Source organism: Saccopteryx leptura, chromosome 5, assembly GCF_036850995.1.
Source record: "Saccopteryx leptura isolate mSacLep1 chromosome 5, mSacLep1_pri_phased_curated, whole genome shotgun sequence".
Taxonomy (NCBI): Eukaryota; Metazoa; Chordata; class Mammalia; order Chiroptera; family Emballonuridae; genus Saccopteryx; species Saccopteryx leptura.
The window spans coordinates 149,351,753-149,375,498 of record NC_089507.1 but is presented as its reverse complement, the minus strand read 5'-3'; the positions used below and the strand labels follow the sequence as shown (position 1 = coordinate 149,375,498).

At 42.2% G+C, this 23,746-nt stretch overlaps 1 protein-coding gene across 2 annotated transcripts in view; it reads left to right on the top strand.

Moving 5' to 3' along the window:
• The first annotated feature begins 5,927 nt into the window (after window positions 1–5,927).
• NOL10 (nucleolar protein 10) overlaps window positions 5,928–23,746 on the top strand; it is a 77,775-nt gene continuing 59,956 nt past the window's right edge. Inside the window, exons 1-5 of one of the 2 annotated variants that reach the window (XM_066385990.1) lie at window positions 5,928–6,078; window positions 16,981–17,026; window positions 19,647–19,745; window positions 21,328–21,405; window positions 22,591–22,628. In XM_066385990.1, the coding sequence (XP_066242087.1) occupies window positions 6,013–6,078; window positions 16,981–17,026; window positions 19,647–19,745; window positions 21,328–21,405; window positions 22,591–22,628 (327 nt within the window). In that variant the 5' untranslated portion in view covers window positions 5,928–6,012. The remainder of the gene's footprint in view (window positions 6,079–16,980; window positions 17,027–19,646; window positions 19,746–21,327; window positions 21,406–22,590; window positions 22,629–23,746) is intronic. The other variant, XM_066385991.1, reaches the window with a different exon arrangement.

Here is a 23,746-nt window from a genome sequence, read left to right as displayed (position 1 = left end):
TAGGAGTTTGGCTTTACACATGTGTGTCCTGGGAACTAAGCAGGGCAGTGATACCATCTGGTGCAATATTGTAAAGATCAATGGCTGAGAGAGAACTGGCCGCAGCAGGGAGGAGAGAAGGGTGGGAGACCCTTCTCAGGCTCTTGAGGGAGCCGGCGGGCAGTGGCTGGGCCAGGGGTTGGCAGTGGCAATGGTAATGTAGAAATCTAGAAGACCTCCTTTGAGACAAAGCAGACAAGACTTTCTGGTGGGCTTGATTTGGAAGGTGAACAACAACTCTGTTGATGATGATCCCATTTGTTGAAAGTTGGAAGACCAGGGGTGCGCTTTTCCAGGTGAAGTGAGAAACCCACCCAAAGCCCATTGTAATACTTCATGGAGAGCAGGTGCAGAAGTGAAGTCTGGAAGACACAGAGACGCCCCATGGGCTGGGCAGGAGGGGTTCTGGAAACCTAACTGCTTCATTGTGGGCAGTGGTGCCCAGTCAGCATGCAGCTCTGGCAGAGTTGGATGGGGCTTCTTCCAAGGCCCAATCCTGGCAGTTGTTCCTGACCTTACTCAGGTCCCAATCCACTTAAGAATCTGATGACAACTCTGTCTGTTCTGTGGGATGCAGATATTTTACATTAGTTTTGAGGGTTTTAAGATTTTATTTATTGATTTTAGGAGGGGGGATGAGAAGTATCAACTCATGGTTGCTTCACTTTAGGTGTTCATTGCTTGCTTCTCGTATGTGCCTTGACCAGGCAAGCACAGTGTTTCGAACAACAGTTTCAACATACCAGGTCGATGCTCTATCCACTGCACCACCACAGGCCAGGCTGCAGAGTGAGTCTTGGTACAGAAGCCAAGAACAACAGGTATCTCCAGGTGGCTTCTCGTGGAGCCTGGTCATGGGGCAGCAACCTAGATTTGGCCACTCAACTGTAGGATGGGTTCTGAGATGGGTGTAAGTTAAGAGGAAAGAACAGAAGCATGCCCACCCGCTCCCCACTGGAGCTGGTGGCTATGGTGGCAACAGGAAGGTACAGTGTTCTAGGGTGGCAAAAGGTGGAGCCTGGGTTCAGTGGATCCTCATGGGGCAGATGTAGACAGGGTCCAGCCTCCCTGAGTTCTGCATGGTCTCTGAGCCAGCCTCAGTGCTTTATGAAGACCTGTGAGGCTCTCAGCCGCCTTTCTGTAGCTTCCTTTTCCTTTCAGATTGGCCAATCTGTGACTGCTGCTTGCAACTAACACCCAGGAAGATATGGGACATAACCTCAGAACGGGGAAAGGGCAAAGAGGATGAGAAGGGGGTCAGTGAGCTGGGGGAGCTGGGAGGAGCAGGAGGAGGGGGAAGTGATTGGCAGTCCCATAGGAGAGCTTTGCATTCTGCCTTTCTCAAGCAACACAGGGCAAATTTGCTTACTTTTCTTTTTTAAACTTTCAAGCATACAGTAAAGTTGAGAAAACGGTATTTTCAACAACTCATGCACACCGTACACAGGTTGAACAATTATTAATGTCTTTGAGCAAGTTTCTTTTTTTGTGAACCTAAGTTTTTCTCATTTTCCTCATTTACAATATTAGGAAATTAACACTACCTTCCTGGTAAGGTTTTGAAAGGTTAAAAGAGGTCACTTGTGTAAAACAATTTAGAAGGCCTATTGTGCATACAGTGAACTATGGTGATTTCATGATTATAATTCTCTTAGCACACATTTATGGAGCGTCCATGTGGGGTGAGACTTTGGAGGCGTCCGAGAGCCAATGGAGTGTGCCTCACAGCTTGGGTATCAATGAGGACTTGGATAAGTAAATACAAAATTACAGTATCAGCTTGACTCATGTTCCAGTGTGTAAGTGAAAAAGAAATCTCAGATTCCCAATGTTGGCTTAACTCTCTTTTTAAAAACTTCACTTTGAGATAATTTTTGATGGGTAGAAAAGTTGTAAATACACTGCAGAGTTCTCAAATGCACTTCGCCACCTGCCCTCATGCCCCTCATTGTACATAACCATGGCATAGTAGTCAAAACGAAGACATTAACATCAGTACAATACTACTAACGAAACTACGGCTTTATCAGATTTTCCACTAATGTCCTTTCTCTGTTCCAGGATCCAGTCCAGGACATGATGGTGCATTTTAGTTCTTGTCCACCAAAACAAATTTATATAAAACTGTAACGCGCCTGACCAGGCGGTGGGCTCAGTGGATGGAGTGTCAGACTGGGATGCGGAGGACCCAGGTTCGAGACCCCAAGGTGGCCAGCTTGAGTGCGGGCTCATCTGGTTTGAGCAAAAAGCTCACCAGCCTTGGATCCAAGGTTGCTGGCTCAAGCAAGGGGTCACTCGGTCTGCTGAAGGCCCGCGGTCAAGGCATATATGAGAAAGCAATCAATCGAGAAGCTGATGATTGATGCTTCTCATCTCTCTCCATTCCTGTCTGTCCCTATCTATCCCTCTCTCTGTGTCCCTGTAAAACTGTAACGCTTCAAACCAATATAATTCAAATTAATTTAAGAGGGTGACTGATATTGCTTTGAGTTGTCACTTTGCTAAATGAATGCATGGCCGTGCCGTGGTGTGAGCTCTTTTTGCATTCTCGGTCCCAACATGATTGGGTTGATTTAATTCTCCCCATCACTGTGCTCTATTTGATAAATGACAAAACTTTCATCCACACAGCAGACCATAACATTGCAGGACTTTTACTTGGCTCTCACTTGCCCTATCATATTTCTTTCTTTTTTTTTTTTTTTTATTGATTTTAGAGAGAAAGGAAAAGCAGCAGAGAGAGTCAAATAGAAACAGAGACAGAAACATCAATCTGTTCCTGTATGTGCTCTGACCAAGGATTGAACCTATAACCTTGTGCATATCGAGACAATGCTCACCCATCAAGCTATCCAGCCAGGGCCCTATTATATTTCTCGGTAAAAATGAATCAGTTGATTGATCATTCCTCATCCTGATCCAAAGTCCTAATTTTTTTTTTGTCCCATACATTTTGGCCTTTGGTAATGAAAGCAGTGTGGCTCTCTGCCAGATGATTGTCATTTCAAATTCATCCATTTATACATCTTGTCCCTCCAACAAGAACTGCACAGTGTTTTCTACAAGAAAAAAAAAACAAGGAAAAAACAAGGTGTTCTTGGCCTTACGTGCCTGAGCAGCTCTCTTCCCATAGTCACTGGCCTGGGGCTTGACCTACTGCACTCCAGGGTTGCTTTTTGCTAAGGAAAGTGCAGTTTCTCTGGTGTTTCCACTATCATCTGTAACACAAGTGTTCAGTCCTTAGGCTGCAATGAATTTGAATATAGTGCTTAATTAGATGTCTATGCTTGGAGGTAGGCACTCAGGCTCTAAGACATATTGCCTGGGCCCAAATCCTGGCTACCCAGATAGAACCTATATAGAGCAAGTTAATTTGCTACTGTTTCCTCAATAGTACCTCAAAGAGCTGTTGTAAAGATAAATGAACATATGCCATAGAACACTGAGTCCAAGACATCTATTTTTAACATCCCTGAAATGAGGATGTGGTTTGTATGTCAGATGTGTTTAATTGACAGTATTTTTTTTCTTCTGGTGATACATGAGGTAATGGTGAAACTTAGAGTTAATGGGCATTTAGATGCAATAAAATCCAGTATATATGAACCACTTAGAATGATGCCTGACATCGTAAGCATGATGTACTAGTTATTATTATTTACTCCTGGGAATCAAAACATTGGGAATTGTTTAAAAAAAATAGTTAAGTCGCAGACTCCATTTAACTTTAAATTTTCCATTATTAGTTGCCATTCCAGAAACCTTCAAGCAATCTTCAAAATTCCTCTCCCAATCCTTTACCTTTTTGGCCAATCCATTGCCAAGTCCCTCTGATTCTACTTGTCAGGTGTTAGATTCCTTCTCTCTGTTCTCACAGTCCTAGGGTTCAAACCCTTATCTTTGCCCACCTGGCCCTTAGTTTTCCTGCTTCAAATCTGTCTCCCACAGGATATAACGTCAGGCAAATCTGATCACGTCACACTCCAACTCAAAACCGTGTCGCTCTCCCAAAGCCTAAAAGAACACAGTGGAACACCTTTGCTGGTCCCTTCAGACTTTCCTGTCACAGAACTTGAGCCACCTCTTCCCTCCCTCCTCTCCCATCTTTGCCCCTCACTCCTGAGTCTCCCCATGATGAGTTACTGACAGCCTGAAAAATACCAGCTGTACCCCTCCCTGTTCATGGCTTTACCCCTGTTCCCCTACTTCCAGTGTCTCAGCTCAGCCGTTACAAATTTTTTCTGTAGTAATAAAAATGAGAGATGAAGAAAACTAATTGAGTGAAGAACACGTTCATAAGGAGCCTCTCCCATGTTTAATAAAGAATGAAGCTTTGTAGGCTCTTTAAAAATGACATTTTAATTAGCCTTGAGACGTTGACTTAAGGAAACCAGAGTATTTGAAGAACACTTCCAAGCATAGATATTTGGTATAGCCTTAAGGCCAAGGTCATTAATATTGTCCTCATAGGACGTGTTTCTTGTATTTTGATGATTAAAATCTACCAAAAAAGACATAATTGCCATAAGATATTTAATGCAGAGAAAGCATAGCAGAATTAGAAAAAGGTGATTTTTGAGGAACTGGTGGAATCTGGATATAAGTAGGAAAAGGCTTTCCAGAGACCAGATTAGCATAGACAGATTCAAAATCAGAATAATGAAACCGATGCTAATGAAACAGAAGGCAAATCTAGGGGTCAGTGGGAAATGGGGTTTCCACTGAATAAAGTAAAGTTAGGAGTAAGATATAGCCATATACCTTAAATCTAATATATAGCACTTAGTAAAGTGATACTATTGTTTTACAGTCAATGGGCTTTCACAATATTCGTGAGCATAATAAAAATATTTTTTGTGCACAAAATTATTCAATATTTCTTGAAAGCTATCCTGCATGTTTTGGAAAATAAGCATTTTCTATTTTTATGACTTGCTTAAAAGGCCCCTTTTATTAGCACTATGAAGCCCATGACCTTTCTGCGGCGCCATACTGCCTCCCCAAGGAGGATGGCAGTCCTGCGCATTTTCTCAAAGAAAGTCTCTGGCAGAAGATAGAATTTGGACTGGGACTTTGACAGTTATAATAAAAACAAATTGCTAAACCCAGTCATCCTTACCTTGCCATGAACCAGTATAGCCTGTGCCCAAACTGACCCACCTTAGTTACACGTTAAGGAGAATATTATGTTTCGATTTCAAAAGGACCCTTTTGACTGCGTCGTTAACCCACACTTTCCTCTTGGGTTTTCACCTAAGCCCAGAATCCTCAAGTCCTAGGCAACAATAAAAAGCAGCGCTCCAGGGATCGGGAAGAACAAAGAAAGTTGGTGAGCGCCCTGAAAACGATGGGTATGTAAGGGGCTGCGTCGTTCCTGCCACGCACCCATCTCAACGAACAATAGGCTTAAACCCACGCTTCCCTGATCTTCACCCTTTCTTTTACTATTTTTTTTTTAGCATGCTTTTTCTTTTATTTCCTTCCTTAGTGGGTGAATGTCTAACAAAATACAGACCAAAATGACATTTTTTAACACACCAATTTTAAAGAGCGTTTATTTGCAATGTAACATTGCAGAAACACTGGAGAGAAAACACTTCCCATCGACAGACGAGGGGATAAAAAGCCGTGGAACATCCACATCCCAGACCACCACCCGGGACCCGACCCTTCCGCTCCCAGCCGCTCAGAACGCCGAGAGGAGGGAGAGCTGTTTCTGTCCCGCCCGGTGCGGGGGTCGTCGGCACACACGCCAACCTCCGCACAACCCTCCCTCGTTCTCCTTCTTCAATTCCACCGCTTTCTCCTTTTCGGGAACTGGCGCTTTCCCAGCGCCCGGTAATGCGTCATCAGCCCGCGCCGGCGCCGCACGCGACAGCTGCGCGCCGCGGGGAACCTGGGAGCTGATGCTCGCGTGCGCCGCGGGGACAGCGATTGGGGCCGGAACGCCGGGCGCCGCTGCTCCGCTCCACCATGCAGGTCTCTAGCCTCAACGAGGTGAAGATTTACAGTCTTAGCTGCGGAAAGTCCCTTCCTGAGGTGAATCACGTCGGGGTCCTCCTCTCTCCTCGGCCCTGGCCCGGCCCGTGGTATCGGGGCCGAGGTTCAGGGTCAGTGCCCGGGGGAGCAGTCCGTGCTGGTAGACGAGGACCCTTCTGTCACCGAGCCAGAAGCTAGGCCGAGGGGTGAGCGGGGCCAGTGTGCTTTGAGGGAACTTTTGTGCAATTCTGTAGGACAGAGGAGGCGTGCCTTCGGGTTTCTGTGGGTGTTCACAACCTCTGTCACCCCGGGGAGGAAATCGTGGACAGATGGGTTGACAGACGTTTCTCCCTTCTCTTAATGCCCGATCATGAGGTGTTTGTTGAGCACCTTTTATATTCTGGGTTCTAGAAATACATCAGTGAGCTAGGCAGATGCAGACTTGGCACCTGCAGAATTCATGCGATAGAGGGCCTTTGAAACTTGCTGACCGGTACTTGATTTGTGTCTTAGGACATCAGAGTTGGAAGGGGCTGGGGAAATCAGTGATTCTCTTCCATTCTTCTCATGTTTAAATTATGCAACAGATCCAGCGAGGTGGCTTATGCAGGGTCGTACATGTAGGCTGCAGTCTGGTTTTTATTTCTGATAAGCGATGGTCACGTTTCTGTCTGGGCACTTCCAGTGAGGGAAATCTTTGTGCAGAAGCTCATTTACATTTTCAGGTCACTTGTTAGATAATGGGGGTTTTTTGGTTTTTTTTTTTTTTTTTTACAAAGGCGGAGAGTTAGAGAGAGGGATAGATAGGGACAGACAGGAACGGAGAGAGATGAGAAGCATCAATCATCCGTTTTTCATTGTGACACCTTAGTTGTTCATTGATTGCTTTCTCATATGTGCCTTGACCGTGGGCCTTCAGCAGACCAAGGACCCCTTGCTCTTGCTCAAGCCAGAGACCTTGGGTCTAAGCTGGTGAGCTTTTTTTCTTTTTTTTTTTTTGCTCAAGCCAGATGAGCCCGTGCTCAAGCTGGCCACCTCGGGGTCTCGAACCTGGGTCCTCCGTGTCCCAGTCCGACGCTCTGTCCACTGCGCCACTGCCTGCTCAGGCGGATGGTCGTTTTAAACCATGCTGCTTTATAGCTTGCTGCTGTTGGTCTGAGTTCCGCCCTTGGAACAGGGGGTTCTGGCTTCCTCTTTTAGAGGGGAAGCCCTGGTAATACACCTTTATTCTGCTTGTATTAGGTTGATGTGAAAGACTATATTATTTTCCTAGAAATATACTTAAACGTCACCATTAATTGAAACATTACTGCCTAAAATAAAATCTGAGACTAGCATAGACCTATGAATCCATGCGCTGTATACAGAGAAAAGCCCTGCCTCAAGCTCAGCGTTCCTCCAGAGTCTATGTCTTCTGTGTAGACACCACCTAAGGCATTATACTTAGGGTCTTGAGTGGTGAGTCTACATCAGTGGTAGTCAACCTGGTCCCTACGGCCCACTAGTGGGCCTTCAAGTTTTCATGGTGGGCGGTAACAGAGCAACCAAAGTATAAATAAAAAGATAAGATTTAACTATAGTAAGTTGTTTTATAAAGATTTATTCTGCCAAACTTAGCGAAAATCCGACATAAAGTACTTGGTAAGTAATTATTATTATTTGCTGTAACTCTGCTTTATAAATTTTATAAAGTAAAGTTACTTCCCTACTTTATAAATCACCATTACTGTGGAACCGGTGGGTGGTTAGAAAATTTTACTACTAACAAAGATACAAAAGTGGGCAGTAGGTATAAAAAGGTTGACTACCCCTGGTCTACATAATCAGAGTCCTAAGGATGATAATGTCACGTGTCTGACATTGGTTTATGCTTTTTGAAATTATATCTGTTTGCCTGACCGGTGGTGGCACAGTGGATAGAGCATCGACCTGGGACACAGAGGACCCAGGTTTGAAACCCCAAGGTCTCTGGGTTGAGTGCAGGCTCACCAGCTTGAGCGTGGGGTTGTTGGCTTGAGTGTGGGATCATAGACATGAAATCATCCATGGTTGCTGGTTTAAGCCCAAAGGTTGACTTGAAGTCCAAGGTTGCAGGCTTGACTGGAGTCCCCCTACTCCCCCAGTCAAGGCACATATGAGAAGCAGTCAATGAACAACTAAAGTAACACAGCTGCGAGTTGATGCTTCTCATCTCCCTTCCTGTCTGTCTCTGTCTCTCTCTTGCCAAGAAAAAGAGCAATTACATCTGTTCATTTTTCTCTTACTTTTCTTTCATTTTTTTAAGGTTGGGATTTATCATCATTATTGACATTCTGGACTGAACAGTTCTTTGGTGTGAGAGCTGTCCTGTGCATTGTAGGATATTTGACAGCATCCCTGACCTCTACCCCCTGGATGCTAAGAGCACACCCCCAGTTGTGACAGCCAGCTGTATCTTAGGAATTGCCAAATGCCCTTTGAGGGGCAAAATTGCCCTTGATTGAGAAGCCCTGTTTTAGGGTAATCGTAATTGATGAGTGCTTCAACATGTTCATATAGCAGCATCATTATGCTCCACTGATTACAGAACAAAATCTAGTAATAGAATAAATACAACTTTTCAATGTCTCATTGCTCTCTTAAGTGTCACCTATTTAGTCAGTTATTTATCTAGTTTTACCCTTTGTAAAATATATATGTTTTTAAGAAATTTTCTCTTTTTAATGGTTTGCTTTTTAAAATTTCACTTAAGTAGCCTGACCAGGTGGTGGTGCAGTGGATAGAGCGTCGGACTGGGATGCAGAAGACCCAGGTTCGAGACCCCGAGGTCGCCAGCTTGAGCGCGGGCTCATCTGGTTTGAGCAAAAAAGCCTACCAGCTTGAAACCAAGGTCGCTGGCTCCAGCAGGGGGTTATTCAGTCTGCTGAAGGCCCGCCGTCAAGGCACATATGGGAGAGCAATCAATGAGCAACTAAGGCAGGGGTCTCAAACTCGCGACCCACGGGCCGCATGCGGCCCGCCGAACAATTTTGTGCGGCCCGCAGACTAATCCACGAAGTTCAATTTGAACCCGCGGGCCGCGAGTTTGAGACCCCTGAACTAAGGTGTTGCAATGCGTAGTGAAAAACTAATGATTGATGCTTCTCATCTCTCTCTGTTCCTGTCTGTCTGTCCCTGTTTATCCCTCTCTCTGACTCACTCTCTGCTTCTATAAAAAAAAAAAAATTTTTCACTTAAGTAGATGAAATGAAATTGTTCTGTATATTTGTTATAACCCATAATATTTGATATTTACTGTTTTCTCTTAGATTGATTACATGGATTAGGTTTCTCTTGTGTAAAATATGGTAGTTCTAAAAATTTATTGTCTGATATATGTAAATATACACAAGAAAAAAATATCAAGATGGTATGTTAGCAGCAGGGTTAGGATTACAGAATATTTTTATTTTCTATGTTATATATTCATATAAGGCAAGGGTCGGGAACCTATGGCTCGTAAGCCAGATGTGGCTCTTTTGATGGCTGTATCTGGCTCGCAGACAAATCTTTAATAAAAAAATAATAACGTTAAAAATATAAAACATTCTCATGTATTACAATCCATTCATTTCCTACTGCTCATGTTCATGGTTGCGGGTGGCTGGAGCCAATCACAGCTGTCCTCCAGGACAACACCAAACTTTTATTGGATAATGTGTAATGTACACGGATTGTTGTATGGCTCTCATGGAATTACATTTTAAAACATGTAGCGTTCATGGCTCTCTCAGCCAAAAAGTTTCCCGACCCCTGATAAAAGGTTTAAAATTTTTTTTGATTAATTTTAATGGGGTAACATTGATAAAATTGTCTTCCGTCATCTTCTAACTGGTTTTCTTTGTGTCCCTCCCCTCCCCCAACCCCCTCCCTCTCCTTTCCCCCACCCTGTAACCCCAACACTGTTGTCCATGTCTCTTAAGTCTCATTTTTATGTCCCACCTATGTATGGAATCATATAGTTCTTAGTTTTTTCTGATTTACTTATTTCGCTCAGTATAATGTAATCAAGGTCCATCCATGTTGTTGTAAAAGATCCAATGTCATCATTTCTTATGGCTGAGTAGTATTCTATAGTATATATATATACCAAAGCTTTTTAATCCACTCGTCCACTGACGGACACTTGGGCTGTTTCCAGATCTTTGCTATTGTGAACAATGCTGCCATAAACATGGGGGTACATTTCTTCTTTTCAAACAGTGCTATGGTGTTCTTGGGGTATATTCCTAACAGTGGTATAGCTGGGTCAAAAGGCAGTTTGATTTTTAATTTCTTGAGGAATCTCCATACTGTTTTCCGCAGTGGCTGCACCAGTCTGCATTCCCACCAGCAGTGCAGGAGGGTTCTTTTCTCCACATCCTCGCCAGCACTTATTCTGTGTTGTTTTATTGATGAGCGCCATTCTGACTGGTGTGAGGTGATATCTCATTGTGGTTTTAATTTGCATTTCTCTAATGATTAATGATGTTGAGCATTTTTTCATATGCCTATTGGCCATCTGTATGTCCTCTTTGGAGAAGTGTCTATTCATTTCTTTTGCCCATTTTTGGATTGGATTGTTTGTCTTCCTGGTATTGAGTTTTACAAGTTCTTTATAAATTTTGGTTATTAACCCCTTATCAGACGCATTGTCAAATATATTCTCCCATTGTGTAGTTTGTCTTTTTATTCTGTTCTTATTGTCTTTAGCTGTGCAAAAGCTTTTTAGTTTGATAAAGTCCCATTTGTTTATCCTGTCTTTTATTTCACTTGCCTGTGGAGACAAATCGGCAAATATATTGCTGCGAGAGATGTCAGAGAGCTTACTGCCTGTGTTTTCTTCTAAGATGCTTATGGTTTGACGGCTTACATGTAAGTCTTTTATCCATTTTGAGTTTATTTTCGTGAATGGTGTAAGTTGGTGGTCTAGTTTCATTTTTTTGCAGGTAGCTGTCCAATTTCCCCAACACCATTTCTTGAAGAGGCTGTCTCTACTCCAATGTATGCTCTTACCTCCTTTGTCAAATATCAGTTGTCCATAAAAGTGTGGGTTGATTTCTGGGTTCTCAGTTCTGTTCCATTGATCTATATGCCTGTTCTTATGCCAGTACCAGGCTGTTTTGAGTACAATGGCCTTATAATATAACTTGATATCAGGAAGTGTGATACCTCCCACTTTATTCTTCCTTTTCAAGATTGCTGAGGCTGCCCTGGCCGGTTGGCTCAGCGGTAGAGCGTCAGCCTGGCGTGCAGGGGATCCGGGTTCGATTCCTGGCCAGGGCACATAGGAGAAGCGCCCATTTGCTTCTCCACCCCCCCTCCTTCCTCTCTGTCTCTCTCTTCCCCTCCCGCAGCCAAGGCTCCATTGGAGCAAAAATGGCCCAGGCGCTGGGGATGGCTCCTTGGCCTCTGCCCCAGGCACTAGCGACGCCCCGGAGGGGCAGAGCATCGCCCCCTGGTGGGCAGAGCGTAGCCCCTGGTGGGTGGATCTGGGTCGGGCGCATGCGGGAGTCTGTCTGACTGTCTCTCCCCGTTTCCAGCTTCAGAAAAATACAAAAAAAAAAAAAAAAAAAAAAAAAAAAGATTGCTGAGGCTATTTGTGTTCTCTATTGGTTCCATATAAATTTTTGGAATATGCGTTCTATATCTTTGAAGTATGTCATTGGTATTTTAATCGGTATTGCATTGAATTTATAAATTGCTTTGGGTAATATAGACATTTTTATGATGTTTATTCTTCCTAACCATGAGCATGGTATATATCTCCACTTGTTTGTATCTTCCCTGATTTCTTTTATCAGTGTTTTATAATTTTGCGAGTACATGTCTTTAATCTCCCTGGTTAAATTTATTCCTAGGTACTTTATTTTTTTGGTTGCAATAGTAAAGGGGATTGATTCCTTAATTTCTCTTTCTGACAGTTCATTGTTAGTGTATAAAAATGCCTCTGATTTCTGAGTATTGATTTTATATCTTGCCACCTTGCTGAATTCATTTATCAGGTCTAGTAGTTTTTTGACTGCGACTTTAGGGTTTTCTATATACAATATCATATCATCTGCAAATAATGATAGTTTTACTTCTTCTTTTCCAATTTGGATGCCTTTTATTTCTTTTTCTTGTCTGATTGCTGTGGCTAGGACTTCCAGAACTGTGTTGAATAAGAGTGGGGAAAGGGGGCACCCCTGCCTTGTTCCTGATCTTAAGGGGATTGCTTTTAATTTTTGCCCATTGAGAATGATGTTGGCTGTGGGTTTGTCATAGATGGCCTTTATCATGTTGAGGTATGTTCCCTGTATTCCCACTTTGCTGAGAGTTTTGATCATGAATGGGTGCTGGATTTTATCAAATGCTTTTTCTGCATCTATTGAAATTATCATGTGGTTTTTCTCCTTCCTTTATGTGATGAATCACATTGATTGATTTGTGAATATTGTACCAGCCTTGCCTCCCAAGAATAAATCCCACTTGATCATGGTGTATGATTTTTTTCATATATTGCTGGATCCGGTTTGCTAATATTTTGTTGAGGTTTTTGCATCTAAATTCATCAGGGATATTGGCCTATAATTTTCTTTCTTTGTGTTGTCTTTGGCTGGTTTTGGAATCAGAATTATGGTTGCCTCATAAAAGGAGCTTGGAAGTCTTCCTTCCTCTTGAATTTTTTGAAATAGCTTGAGAAGGATAGGAGTTTGTTCTTCTTTGAATATTTGGTAGAATTCACTTGTGAAGCCATCAGGCCCAGGACTTATATTTTTGGGGAGTTTTTTGATAACTGTTTCAATCTCATTTGTTGTAATTGGTCTGTTTAGGTTTTTCTGAGTCTTCCAGATTAGTTTTTGGAAGATTATATGTTTCAAGGAATTTGTCCATTTCATCTAGGTTGTCTAGTTTTTTGGCGTACAGTTCTTCATAGTATTTTCTTACAATATTTTGTATTTCTGTTGTGTCAGTTGTTATTTCTCCACTCTCGTTTCTGATTTTATTTATTTGAGTCCTCTCTCTTTTTTTCTTGGTGAGTCTGGTTAAAGGTTCATCGATCTTGTTTACCTTTTCAAAGAACCAGCTCCTGGTTTCATTGATCCTCTGTATTGTTTCTTTAGCCTCTATGTCATTTATTTCTGCTCTGATCTTTATTATTTCCTTCCTTCTACTAGCACTGGGCTTTACTTGCTGTTCTTTTTCTAGTTCTTTTAGATGTAGGGTCAAGTTGTTTATTTGAGCTTTTTCTAGCTTCTTGAGGTATGCCTGTAATGCTATGAACTTCCCTCTCAGGACTGCTTTTGCTGTGTCCCATAAATTTTGAGTTGATGTATGCTCATTATCGTTTGTTTCTAGGAATATTTTAATTTCTTCTTTGATCTCATTGTTTACCCATTTGTTATTTAATAACATGCTATTTAGTTTCCAAGTGTTTGAGTATTTTTCAGTTGATGGTTGATTTCTAGGAGAAAAAGAATATAGCAAAAGAGGAATACAGTTTTGAAGAATAAAATGGCAATAAACAATTACATATCAATAATAACCTTAAATGTAAATGGATTAAATGATCCAATCAAAAGACATAGGGTAGCTGCGTGGATAAGAAAACAGTACCCATATATATGCTGTCTACAAGAGACACACCTTAAATCAAAAGATGCACATAGACTGAAGATAAATGGATGGAAAAAAAATATTTCACACAAATGGAAATGAAAGTGATCAGAGAAAGTGCTTGATATGATTTCAATCTTCTTAAATTTGTTGAGACCGCTTTTGTGCCCTAATATGTGGTCTATTCTAGAGAATGTACCATGAGCGCTTGAAAAGAATGTATATTCTGCTGTTTTTGGGTGAAAGGTTCTGAAGATACCTATTAAATTGAGTTGATCTAATATGTCCTTTAAGTCTGCTGTTTCTTTGTTAATTTTTTTTCTTGAGGATCTATGTAATGATGTTAATGGGGTATTGAAATCCCCTACTATTATAGTATTGCTGTTGATCTTGCCCTTTAAGTCCATCAAAGTCTGCTTTATATATTTAGGTGCTCCTATATTAGGTGCGTAGATATTTATAACGGTTATATCTTCCTGTTGGATTGCTCCCTTTATCATTATGTAGTGACCTTCTTTATCTCTAACTATAGTCTTTGTTTTAAAGTCCATTTTTGTCTGATATAAGTATTGCTACCCCAACTTTTTTTTCATTTCCATTTGTGTGAAATATTTTTTTCCATCCTTTTATCTTCAGTCTATGTGCATCTTTTTTTAAGGTGTGTCTCTTGTAGACAGCATATGTATGGGTACTGTTTTCTTATCCATGCAGCTACCCTATGTCTTTTGATCGGATCATTTAATCCATTTACATTTAAGGTTATTATTGCTATCTAATTGTTTATTGCCATTTTATTCTTTAAAACTGTATTCCTCTTTTGCTATATTCTTTTTCTCCTTTGATCTGTTTACAGCAGGTCCCTTAGCATTTCTTGCAGCCTTGGTTTGGTTGTAGTGAATTCCTTGAGGTTTTTTTTTTTGTCTGTAAAGCTTTTTATTTCTTCTTCAATTTTAAATGATAGCCTTGCTGGATAAAGTAGTCTTGGTTGTAGGCTCTTGTTCTGCATTACTTTGAATATTTCTTGCCATTCTCTTCTGACCTTTCAATTGTTTCTGTTGAGAAGTCGGAAGTCATCCTTATGGGGGCTCCTTTGTAGGTGATAGTCTTTTTTTGTCTAGCAGCTTTTAATATTTTCTCTTTATCACTTAGCTTTGGTATTTTAATTATGATGTGTCTTGGTGTTGATTTCTTGGGGTTTCTCTTTAATGGAGTTCTCTGTGCTTCCTGAACATGTGAGATGTTTCCTGCCTTAATTAGGGAAGTTTTCAGCTATGATATGCTTGAACAAAGTCTCTATCCCTTGTTCTTTCTCTTCTTCTTCAGGAACCCCTATGATGCGGATGTTATTTCTCTTCATGTTGTCACAGAGCTCTCTTAGAGTTTCCTCAGGCTTTTTTGAGTCTCTTTTCTTTTTTGTGCTCTGCTTCCGTGCCTTTATTTATCGTGTCCTCTAACTCGCTGATTCGATTCTCGGCTTCATACATCCTGCTTTTAATTTCTTCCATTGTGTTCTTTATTTCAGATATTGTATTTGTCATTTCTGACTGATTCTTTTTTATTATTTCAATGTCCTTTTTTATATTTGCTATCTCTTTATTTAGGTGTTCATAATGACCATCTATTGTTGTTCTAATATCTTTGAGCATCCTAACAATCATTATTTTAAACTCTGCATCTGGTAATTTGGTTATATCTGATTTATTTAGGTCCTTTTCTGGGGATTTCTCTTGGTTCATTTGTGTTGCATTTCTCTGCCTTTTCATTTTCTCTGTGTAAAGGAAGGTTTTGGCCACTGGAGTCCACTGGGTATGGCCTCTGTTCCCTAGGTATGGTCTGTCTGCAGGCGTGCCACCCCCTCTTCTGTTGCTGCCTAGGGCTTTTGGGATTGGGTGTTGCTGGTGCCTGCCCACTGGGGCTGCTGCTGTGGTTTCCACCTCTCTTTCACGGGAGTGGCTGTGATCACGTGCTCGGGTGCACAAGCCTTGGTGGCCTTGGCCTTTGCCCCGCCCCCATGTGTGACGTTACGCTCGGCCCTGAGGGCAGTGGCTAGCACCTTTGCTCAGCTGCGGGTCTCTGCCTGTTTCCGGGCTTTTGCCCCGCCCTTGCAGGAGGAGCCCGCTCGTGGAACTGCTGCTAGCCTTGGCTCTACTGGCTGGACAGGACTGCGTGCCCACGCTCAGCTCAGTAGGGGAACTCCACCTGTTCTGGGCTTTTGGCTCCACCCCCGTGGAGGAGCCAGCTCCCAAGTCAGGCCACAAGCCTCGGTTCCACGGGCAGGATAAGGCTGTGCTCCTGCGCCCTTGCCCTAGGCCTGTCTCCACCCCTTCCAGAGTTCCCGCCCTTCTCCTGCAGGCTGGATTACAGGTTGCCGGCAGCTGGGCTTGACCACTTTTGCGCGCCTATTCCTCCCCAGCCGGGCAAGACTGAGCTCACACGTGAGCCCAGTGGCAGCCAGCAGGCTTCCACCCTACCCTTGCCGACAGAACCACACTTCCGCGTCCCGCCGCCACCAGCCCTTGGGCGAGCCCTCAGATGGGTGGGTGCGGGCGCTGCAGCCTAGACCATAAAACTCACTACTGTAGCCCCAAAAGCTCCCTCCTTCTAAGCGACTCTGCTCTGAGTGCCGCGGGGGAGCTTGTTTGGCTGGTGTCCTGCTTCCCTTTGCTGGTATTGCTGTTTCCGGGGGAAATATTCACTTCAGATTTGGGGAGTGACTTGTCCCAGGGGTTAGGGTGTCTGTCTCCCAAAATGTTTTTCCCTTTGCCTCCTAGATTACACTCTTTTCCTGCTACTCCAGTCCTCTCCTCTCTCCCCATCCCCTGGAGCCCCGGGTGAGTGGTTGTGAGAGAGGTGTTCTGCGTGGTCCCTTTAAGAAGAATCCTGGGTCTGAGAAATCAGACTCTTTCTCACAAACAGTATCCTGACTTGTTTCCAGCTAAATACTGTACTTACGCCTCTTCTGGGCTCTGGGGCTGCAGGCTGGGGCTGTGTTCCTGGGGCTCAGACCCCTCCCCTCTCTGCTAAACTCACTTCCCACCACGCGAGTCTCTCCCGGCTGCCGTTCGCTCCCGGGAGCTGGGCAGCCCTCTCCGCATTTCCGCTCTTCCTACCAGTCTCGGTGTGGCTTCTTCAGTGTTCCTTGGTTGAAGAGTCCTCTTAGTTTAGTCCAAAGTTGGTTTTTCCAGATGATAGTTCTTAAAATTAGTTTGTAGTCCACTTTGGTTCTGGGAGGTGGGAGTTGGTACATCCGCCTACTCCAGCGCCATCTTGTCTTCTCCCTTAAATTTTTTTAATGTGTTATTTTTGCCAGTAGAAAAACAATTCAAGTAAATATGTTTTGAAATAAAGTCTTTTTATTTTCTTTAGTGGCTTTCTGACAGGAAGAAGAGAGCACTACAGAAGAAAGATGTCGGTGAGCATTATTTTCCCCACTTCTGCCACATTTGTGATCCGTATTATAAGCCTTTCACTCATTCACTGTTACTACACTGAAGTGAAGGTATATAAATGTGCAGTGGAAAATGAACTTTTTCCCTTTTCCTTCTTAAGAAACTTTTTGCTGCGGTTGATATGAGTTCCTGGTGAGTGGGGGGTTTGATTTTACCTCCTTAAAAGCTAGTAAGTTAGCCTTTTGCTGTTTCGTGGATAAGAGCAGAAGATGTGAGACTCCTGGGTCAGAGACAAGGCCTCCATTTCTCACATGACACAGCAAAGAATGTGTGTCAGTTTGTCTGTCAGTTCTCCTCGCCCTAAATTCCACAGGGGCACTCAGTATTGCCCAGATGGATTTCTGCGTGCAGTGGGTTGGTGTTGCAGCTGAGGAACTCCAAGTCTGGGAGGCCCATAGTTTTTAGAGCACGCAGTACGAGAGCCTGCTCTCTGTCCAGAGAGGACGTGTTACTGCACCTGTTAGGGTTTCCAGCTGTATAAGTAACCCTGAGAGAAGGCTCGGGTAAAGGAGTGGCCAGGGCCTGGTAGCCCTGCCAGACCTAGCAGAATGTGTGGGAATGTCAGAGACCCAAGGGGGACTGTTTCCTCTTAGCTCCATAATTGCTTTATTCTCCAGTGTATCCAAATCTTTTTCCATGTGTTAAATCCATTTGCAGTTTTTGCAATTAGAGACAGTGAACATTTTTTCCCCTGAACACTATAATTTTACACACAAGAGATATGAACAGGAACCATAAAAAAATCATCGCAGCCTGACCAGGCGGTGGCGCAGTGGATAGAGCTTTGGACTGGGATGCAGAAGACCCAGGTTCAAGACCCTGAGGTCGCCAGCTTAAGCGCAGGCTCATCTGGCTTGAGCAAAAGCCCACCAGCTTGAACCCAAGGTCGCTGCCTCCAGCAAGGGGTTACTAGGTCTGCTGAAGGCCCATGGTCAAGGCACATATGAGAAAGCAATCAATGAACAACTAAGGTGTTGCAATGTGCAATGAAAAACTAATGATTGATGCTTCTCATCTCTCTCCGTTCCTGTCTGTCTGTCCCTGTTTATCCTTCTCTCTGACTCACTCTCTGTCTCTGTAAAAAAAAAAATAAAAAAAAAAAAAATCATCGCAGTAGGTTTGGATTCTTTAGGTTACAGCAGCAGGGAGATAGGCATGTAAGATCAGCTTTTGCCTTAAATTATTTCAGACAGTTTTCATTATATTTTCTCCTTTACAACTTGTCATATATAAAGGATGACTTATCTTCCTGTATATTTTATTTGTAATCCTCTAAAAATCAAAGATCTAAGATAGTAAACGGTTTTCTGGATGTGAGATAAATACCCCAAGGCAGGCATTGTGGAAGATTGGCCTTTATATAGTACAAAAGTTAAAAAATTAAAACTTTAAATCAAAGGAAAACAAAATTGCTGCTTTAGTAGTGTTTACTGATTCTCATTTCTTCTAATTCTCTCATTCCAGTTGGGTGTTCTAGTATGTAAGGAAATAGATTCAGACTACTTAGAGGAAAAGATGGTTCACTGACTATTTCTGCCAACCCATCCCAAATTGTTATGTGTCTTCCAGATTGTGTGGGCCACTCCTACTCAATTGGTCTGAATCTTATATTTGTGTTTAATAGATTAGGGTGGTAATGGGCCACAGTCATGAACAGTCCTTATAATAGGAAACCAGCAAGAATGCACACTTTCTTATAGGAGAGAACCTGTTTTTGTGAGAGTCTGTGTTAGGGTTTTGGTTCAGAGATCTTGAAGTCTTCCTCTAACCGGAATCCTCTTGACTATAGATTAGCGGTGCCAACAGAAGCAACTTGGTAGCTGTTTCTTACATAAACTTAAGATTTTTGAAGGTTTAAGCTAGTTATTTTTATTTATTTATTTATTTATTTACTTTTCTGAATTTGGAAACGGGAAGGCAGTCAGACAGACTCCCGCATGCGCCCGACCGGGATCCACCCGGCATGCCCACCATGGGGTGATACTCTGCCCATCTGGGGCGTCGCTCTGCTGCAATCAGAGCCATTCTAGCGCCTGAGGCAGAGGCCACAGAGCCATCCTCAGCGCCCAGGCCAACTTTGCTCCAATGGAGCCTTGGCTGTGGGAGGGGAAGAGAGAGAGAGGAAGGAGAGGGGGAGGGGTGAAGAAGCAGATGGGCGCTTCTCCTGTGTGCCCTGGCCGGGAATCGAACCCGGGACTCCCGCACGTCAGGCCGATGCTCTACCACTGAGCCAACTGGCCAGGGACTAAACTAGTTATTTTTTGGGGGAGGGGAATAGTAAGATTTTTGTCTTAGCCATGATTGAATAATGATAGTGATTTAATGTTTATCCTGTTTTATCCAGGTCTTAAAAGCAGGTGTTTTTCAATTAATGATGGTACTTTTTCTGTTTTGAAAAATTAAAATAAGATACTTAGAAAAATAATGTATGAGCTAAGAGGAAACCCCACTGAGTGGTGGGTGGGTGGGGCTATGCTTGGCTTTCCCACGGCTCCTGCAGTGACCACTCTGTGTGTCTGTCTTCCTGTGACACAGAGCAGGTGTGTGATTATTACATCAGCTGTTCATCTTCTCTCTTTGTAGATGTCCGTAGGAGAATTGAACTCATTCAGGATTTTGAAATGCCTACTGTCTGTACCACTATTAAGGTGTCAAAAGATGGACAATATATTTTAGCAACTGGTAAGCATCTTTTTGATTGTGATGTTTATGTGCATTTCATATCAGGAAATATTATGGTAGATTAGGTCACTTTTTAAATCAACCAAACGTTTTGTTATAAAAAAGTTGAAACATAGAAATATTGAAAAAAATTATACAATGAGCATCCATTTACCCACCACCTAAATTCCTCAGTAGCTTGCTGAATTTGCTTCATCATGTGTCTGTCTGTCTGTCTGTCCATTCATCACCGTCCTGGTTTTTAATGTGTCTCAGCACAAATTGCAGATAATCAACATACTCTATCCCTGACTACCTCAGTGTGTGTATCATTAACTTGAATTCAGTATTTATTTATGGCTTTTTAATGTAAATATTCATACAGTGAAATGCACAGATCTTGACTGTAGCATTTGATGAGTGTTGACAAGTGCGACACCTGTGTGACCCGACCCCCATCAAGGTATGGAGCATTCCTTGCACCTGGAACTGCCTTCACGCCCTCATGGGTGACCCTGCCCCCAGCCGAGCACAGGCCACCATTACTCTGATCATTTTTACCGCAGACAAGTTTAGCCTGTCCCAGAACTTCATAAAAATGCAGTCTTATGCTGTGTGGTCTTTTTGTGTAAGTCTTGTTTCACCAAGGTCTTCATGTTGGAGATTCACACATTGTTATATGCGTCAGTAATGTGTCCTTTTTTTATTACCAAGTAATAATACCAGTAGGTGTCTTACTTGCTTTTTTTTTTTTTACAGAGACAGAGAGAGAGTCAGATAGACAGGAACGGAGAGATGAGCAGCATCAATCATTAGTTTTTTGTTGCTCGTTGCAATACCTTAGTTGTTCATTGATTGCTTTCTCATATGTGCCTTGACCGCAGGTCTTCAGCAGACTGAGTAACCTATGCTCAAGCCAGCAACCTTGGGTTGAAGCTGGTGAGCTTTTTGCTCAAACCAGATGAGCCTGCACTCAAGCTGGCTACCTCGGGGTCTCGAACCTGGGTCCTCCGCATCCCAGTCCGATGCTCTATCCACTGTGCCACTGCCTGGTCAGGCCTTACTTGCTTTTAACTTTTGTCCATTTGTATACAGTGCTGCAGTGAACAGTCTTCATGTCTTTGGTACATTTACTGGTGTGCTTCTATAGAGCAGATGTGTATAAGTTGAAATACACATTTGCAAACGTCACATAGTTTACAGATACTGTCAGATTGTCCCTCAAAGGAGCAATCACAGTTTACAGTAATCACCAACAGTGTGTGAGCGGGCTTTTTAACACCCTCACCAACACCATATGAACCATCTTCTCATCTTTGCCCTTTTGATGGACAAAAACGACTTTATTGTTTTAATCTACTTTGTTAGATTGTTGGTGCGGGGTAATTATTTGTATTTCATTTTCTGTAACTTGATTTTATATATCCTTGCTCATTTTCCCCTTGGGATGTTGTGGAGGGCTGCTTCTAAATTCTTTTCCTTTTGATATGATTCCAGCGAATCCTACTTACCTCTGAACAGAAAGCATAATTAACATATCTGCAAGATATTGACCGTGAGAGGTGTGTCCTTCAGGTTTTACATCACATTAATTTTTTTATAGGAACTTATAAACCTCGGATTCGATGCTATGACACCTACCAATTGTCCTTGAAGTTTGAAAGGTGTTTAGATTCAGAAGGTATGTAAGAGGTTAAATTTGAATTGGTGAAAATAGATTTTTATAGTTGGCTGCCATTCTGCTTGTTAAAACGGGGATGGGTTGTGTTTTGGTTTCTTTTGCTCTGTGACAGTTTCCTGTGGACATCCATTGATTATCTCACAGCTCTGTAGGTAAAGGCCGTCAGGCTCTGCTACATTCCATGCTCAGGGCTGAACTTGGTATCAGCCAGGTCCAACTCTTAGCCACAGGTTCCTGGCATGAATTTGCTTCCAGACTTCCAGGTTGTTGGCAGGAAACAGTTTATTGAGGTTGTAAGATGTGGGCCCCCATTTCTTGCTGGCTGTCAGCCTGGGGCCACTCTCAGCTTCTAGCAGCTGCCTGCATTCCTTGTCACCTGGTCCCCTCCCCCTTCAGACCAACAACAGATCATTGGATCCTTCTTGTTCCTCTTCTGACTTCCCTTTCTGCTGCCAGCAGAAGAAACCTCTACTTTAAAGGACTCATACATTTGTAAATCTCCCTTTGCCATATAATGTGACAGTCACAGGAGTGGTGTCTCATCGCATTCACAAGTTCTACCCACATTCTCCAGAAAAGGGGGACTGTGCAAGGGAGAAGGTCAGTGGGGTCATTCTTAAAATTCTGCATAGGACAGGGGGCAGGTTGAGATGGGAAAGGTCAGGTACTTTTATCAGGTGGCCTTATGTTTGAGATTGAGGGAAAGGGATGCGATATGTACCCTCCTAACTTCTTTCACCCAATACAGATTCCGTGTACTGGTAATAAGAACTGTTTTCACTCCTTATTTTTGTTTACAAGATGGTAAGAAGTTACTGTTATTTTTCTAAGCAACAATTTCTGAATGTTCTTTAATTCTGTTGTTTTATGTTGAATATCTCAGAAGAACTGTGGCAAAATTTAGAAGTCATGTTTTATGAATTTATTTTTAATTGACTTCAGTTCTGCAGAATATTTAGTTGATCAGCACTAAGAAATTATAAAGCTTTAACTTTTCCATCTGGTGTTTTTGGAGTAGTAGAGTATGGCAACTTTGTTCTTAATTTATGTAGAGGCAAAGTGGAAGAAAAACCCAGCATTTATATATAATTATTGTGTTGAATTAGAATCTTTGCATTGTTTGTACTTTTATTAAAAATTTGAATTGATGATTGTGTTTTTTTCCTATTGTATCTTATTTTTCAGTTGTCACCTTTGAAACATTGTCTGATGACTATTCAAAGGTATGCTTGATTGGTTTGTACTGCCTGTGCTCCAGACTAAATAAGTGAAATGTATTTTATCTCTATGGTGTCCCATTGTTAAATTAAAAATGGCTGTGTAGAAAAACTATCATTTTCTATTAATATATTTTTAGTTTGTCACGTATAGTATATAGTATCTTTTTAAAAAAATATATAGTATCTTTTAAAATAACAGTGATAGAGATAGCCTTTGTCCAGTCTAATATCAAAGTAAATTTTCCACATTGCATGTGAAATCTTATAGGTGCTTTTAAGAATTGATTGCAGTCATGTTTTTTAGACCATCTTCGATTCTAGATGTGTGATTTTCATTATTTCACTAGAACCAGTGTTACTTGCCAGGTTGCTTTCATATGTGAAAAGGAAAATAGCAATGTTATATGTTTAATTTTATTAATTCTGCAAATAAATGGTCGTGGCATGTTCTTAAACAATCCAAAACACAGCCAACTATGTACATGCTTTTTAAAAAAATTTTCTTATTCAATTTCAGTGGAAAATGTAATGATGTCAGATGTCATCTTGAAGGAAAATTGTATTTTCTGAGCTGACATGGCTTTATCTATTGTCTTCAGTTCTGCAAACTATGGACTGCAGTTTTTCCTTTTTCCATGTAGCCATTTGTCATGTGTTTAGAGACATGTAATTTTATAGTGTATTTGATCTAGATATTGATAAATTTGCTTTAATTTTTTGAATTTATTGGGGTGATACCGGTTAGCATGTTTATATAGGGTTCAGTTGCCCCATTCTACAACACATCTCTGTACACGGTATTGTGTGTTCACCCCCCAAGTCTTCATCCATCACAGTTTATGCAATAAAATAACTTTTAAACATCACCTCCAGATTTTAACCCTTTGAGTAGTACGAACGTTCACATACATCCTCGTGCCTCCTGACCATCTAGAGCAGGGGTCTCAAACTCGCGGCCCTCTGAACAATTTTGTGCGGCACGCAGACTAATCCACGAAGTTCAAAATTTTGAACTTCGTGGATTAGTCTGCGGGCCGCGAGTTTGAGACCCCTGATCTAGAGTACGATCGTAAATGTGTAAGGCAGCATTAAAAAAAGGCAAATGTATGTTCTTGTTTCCA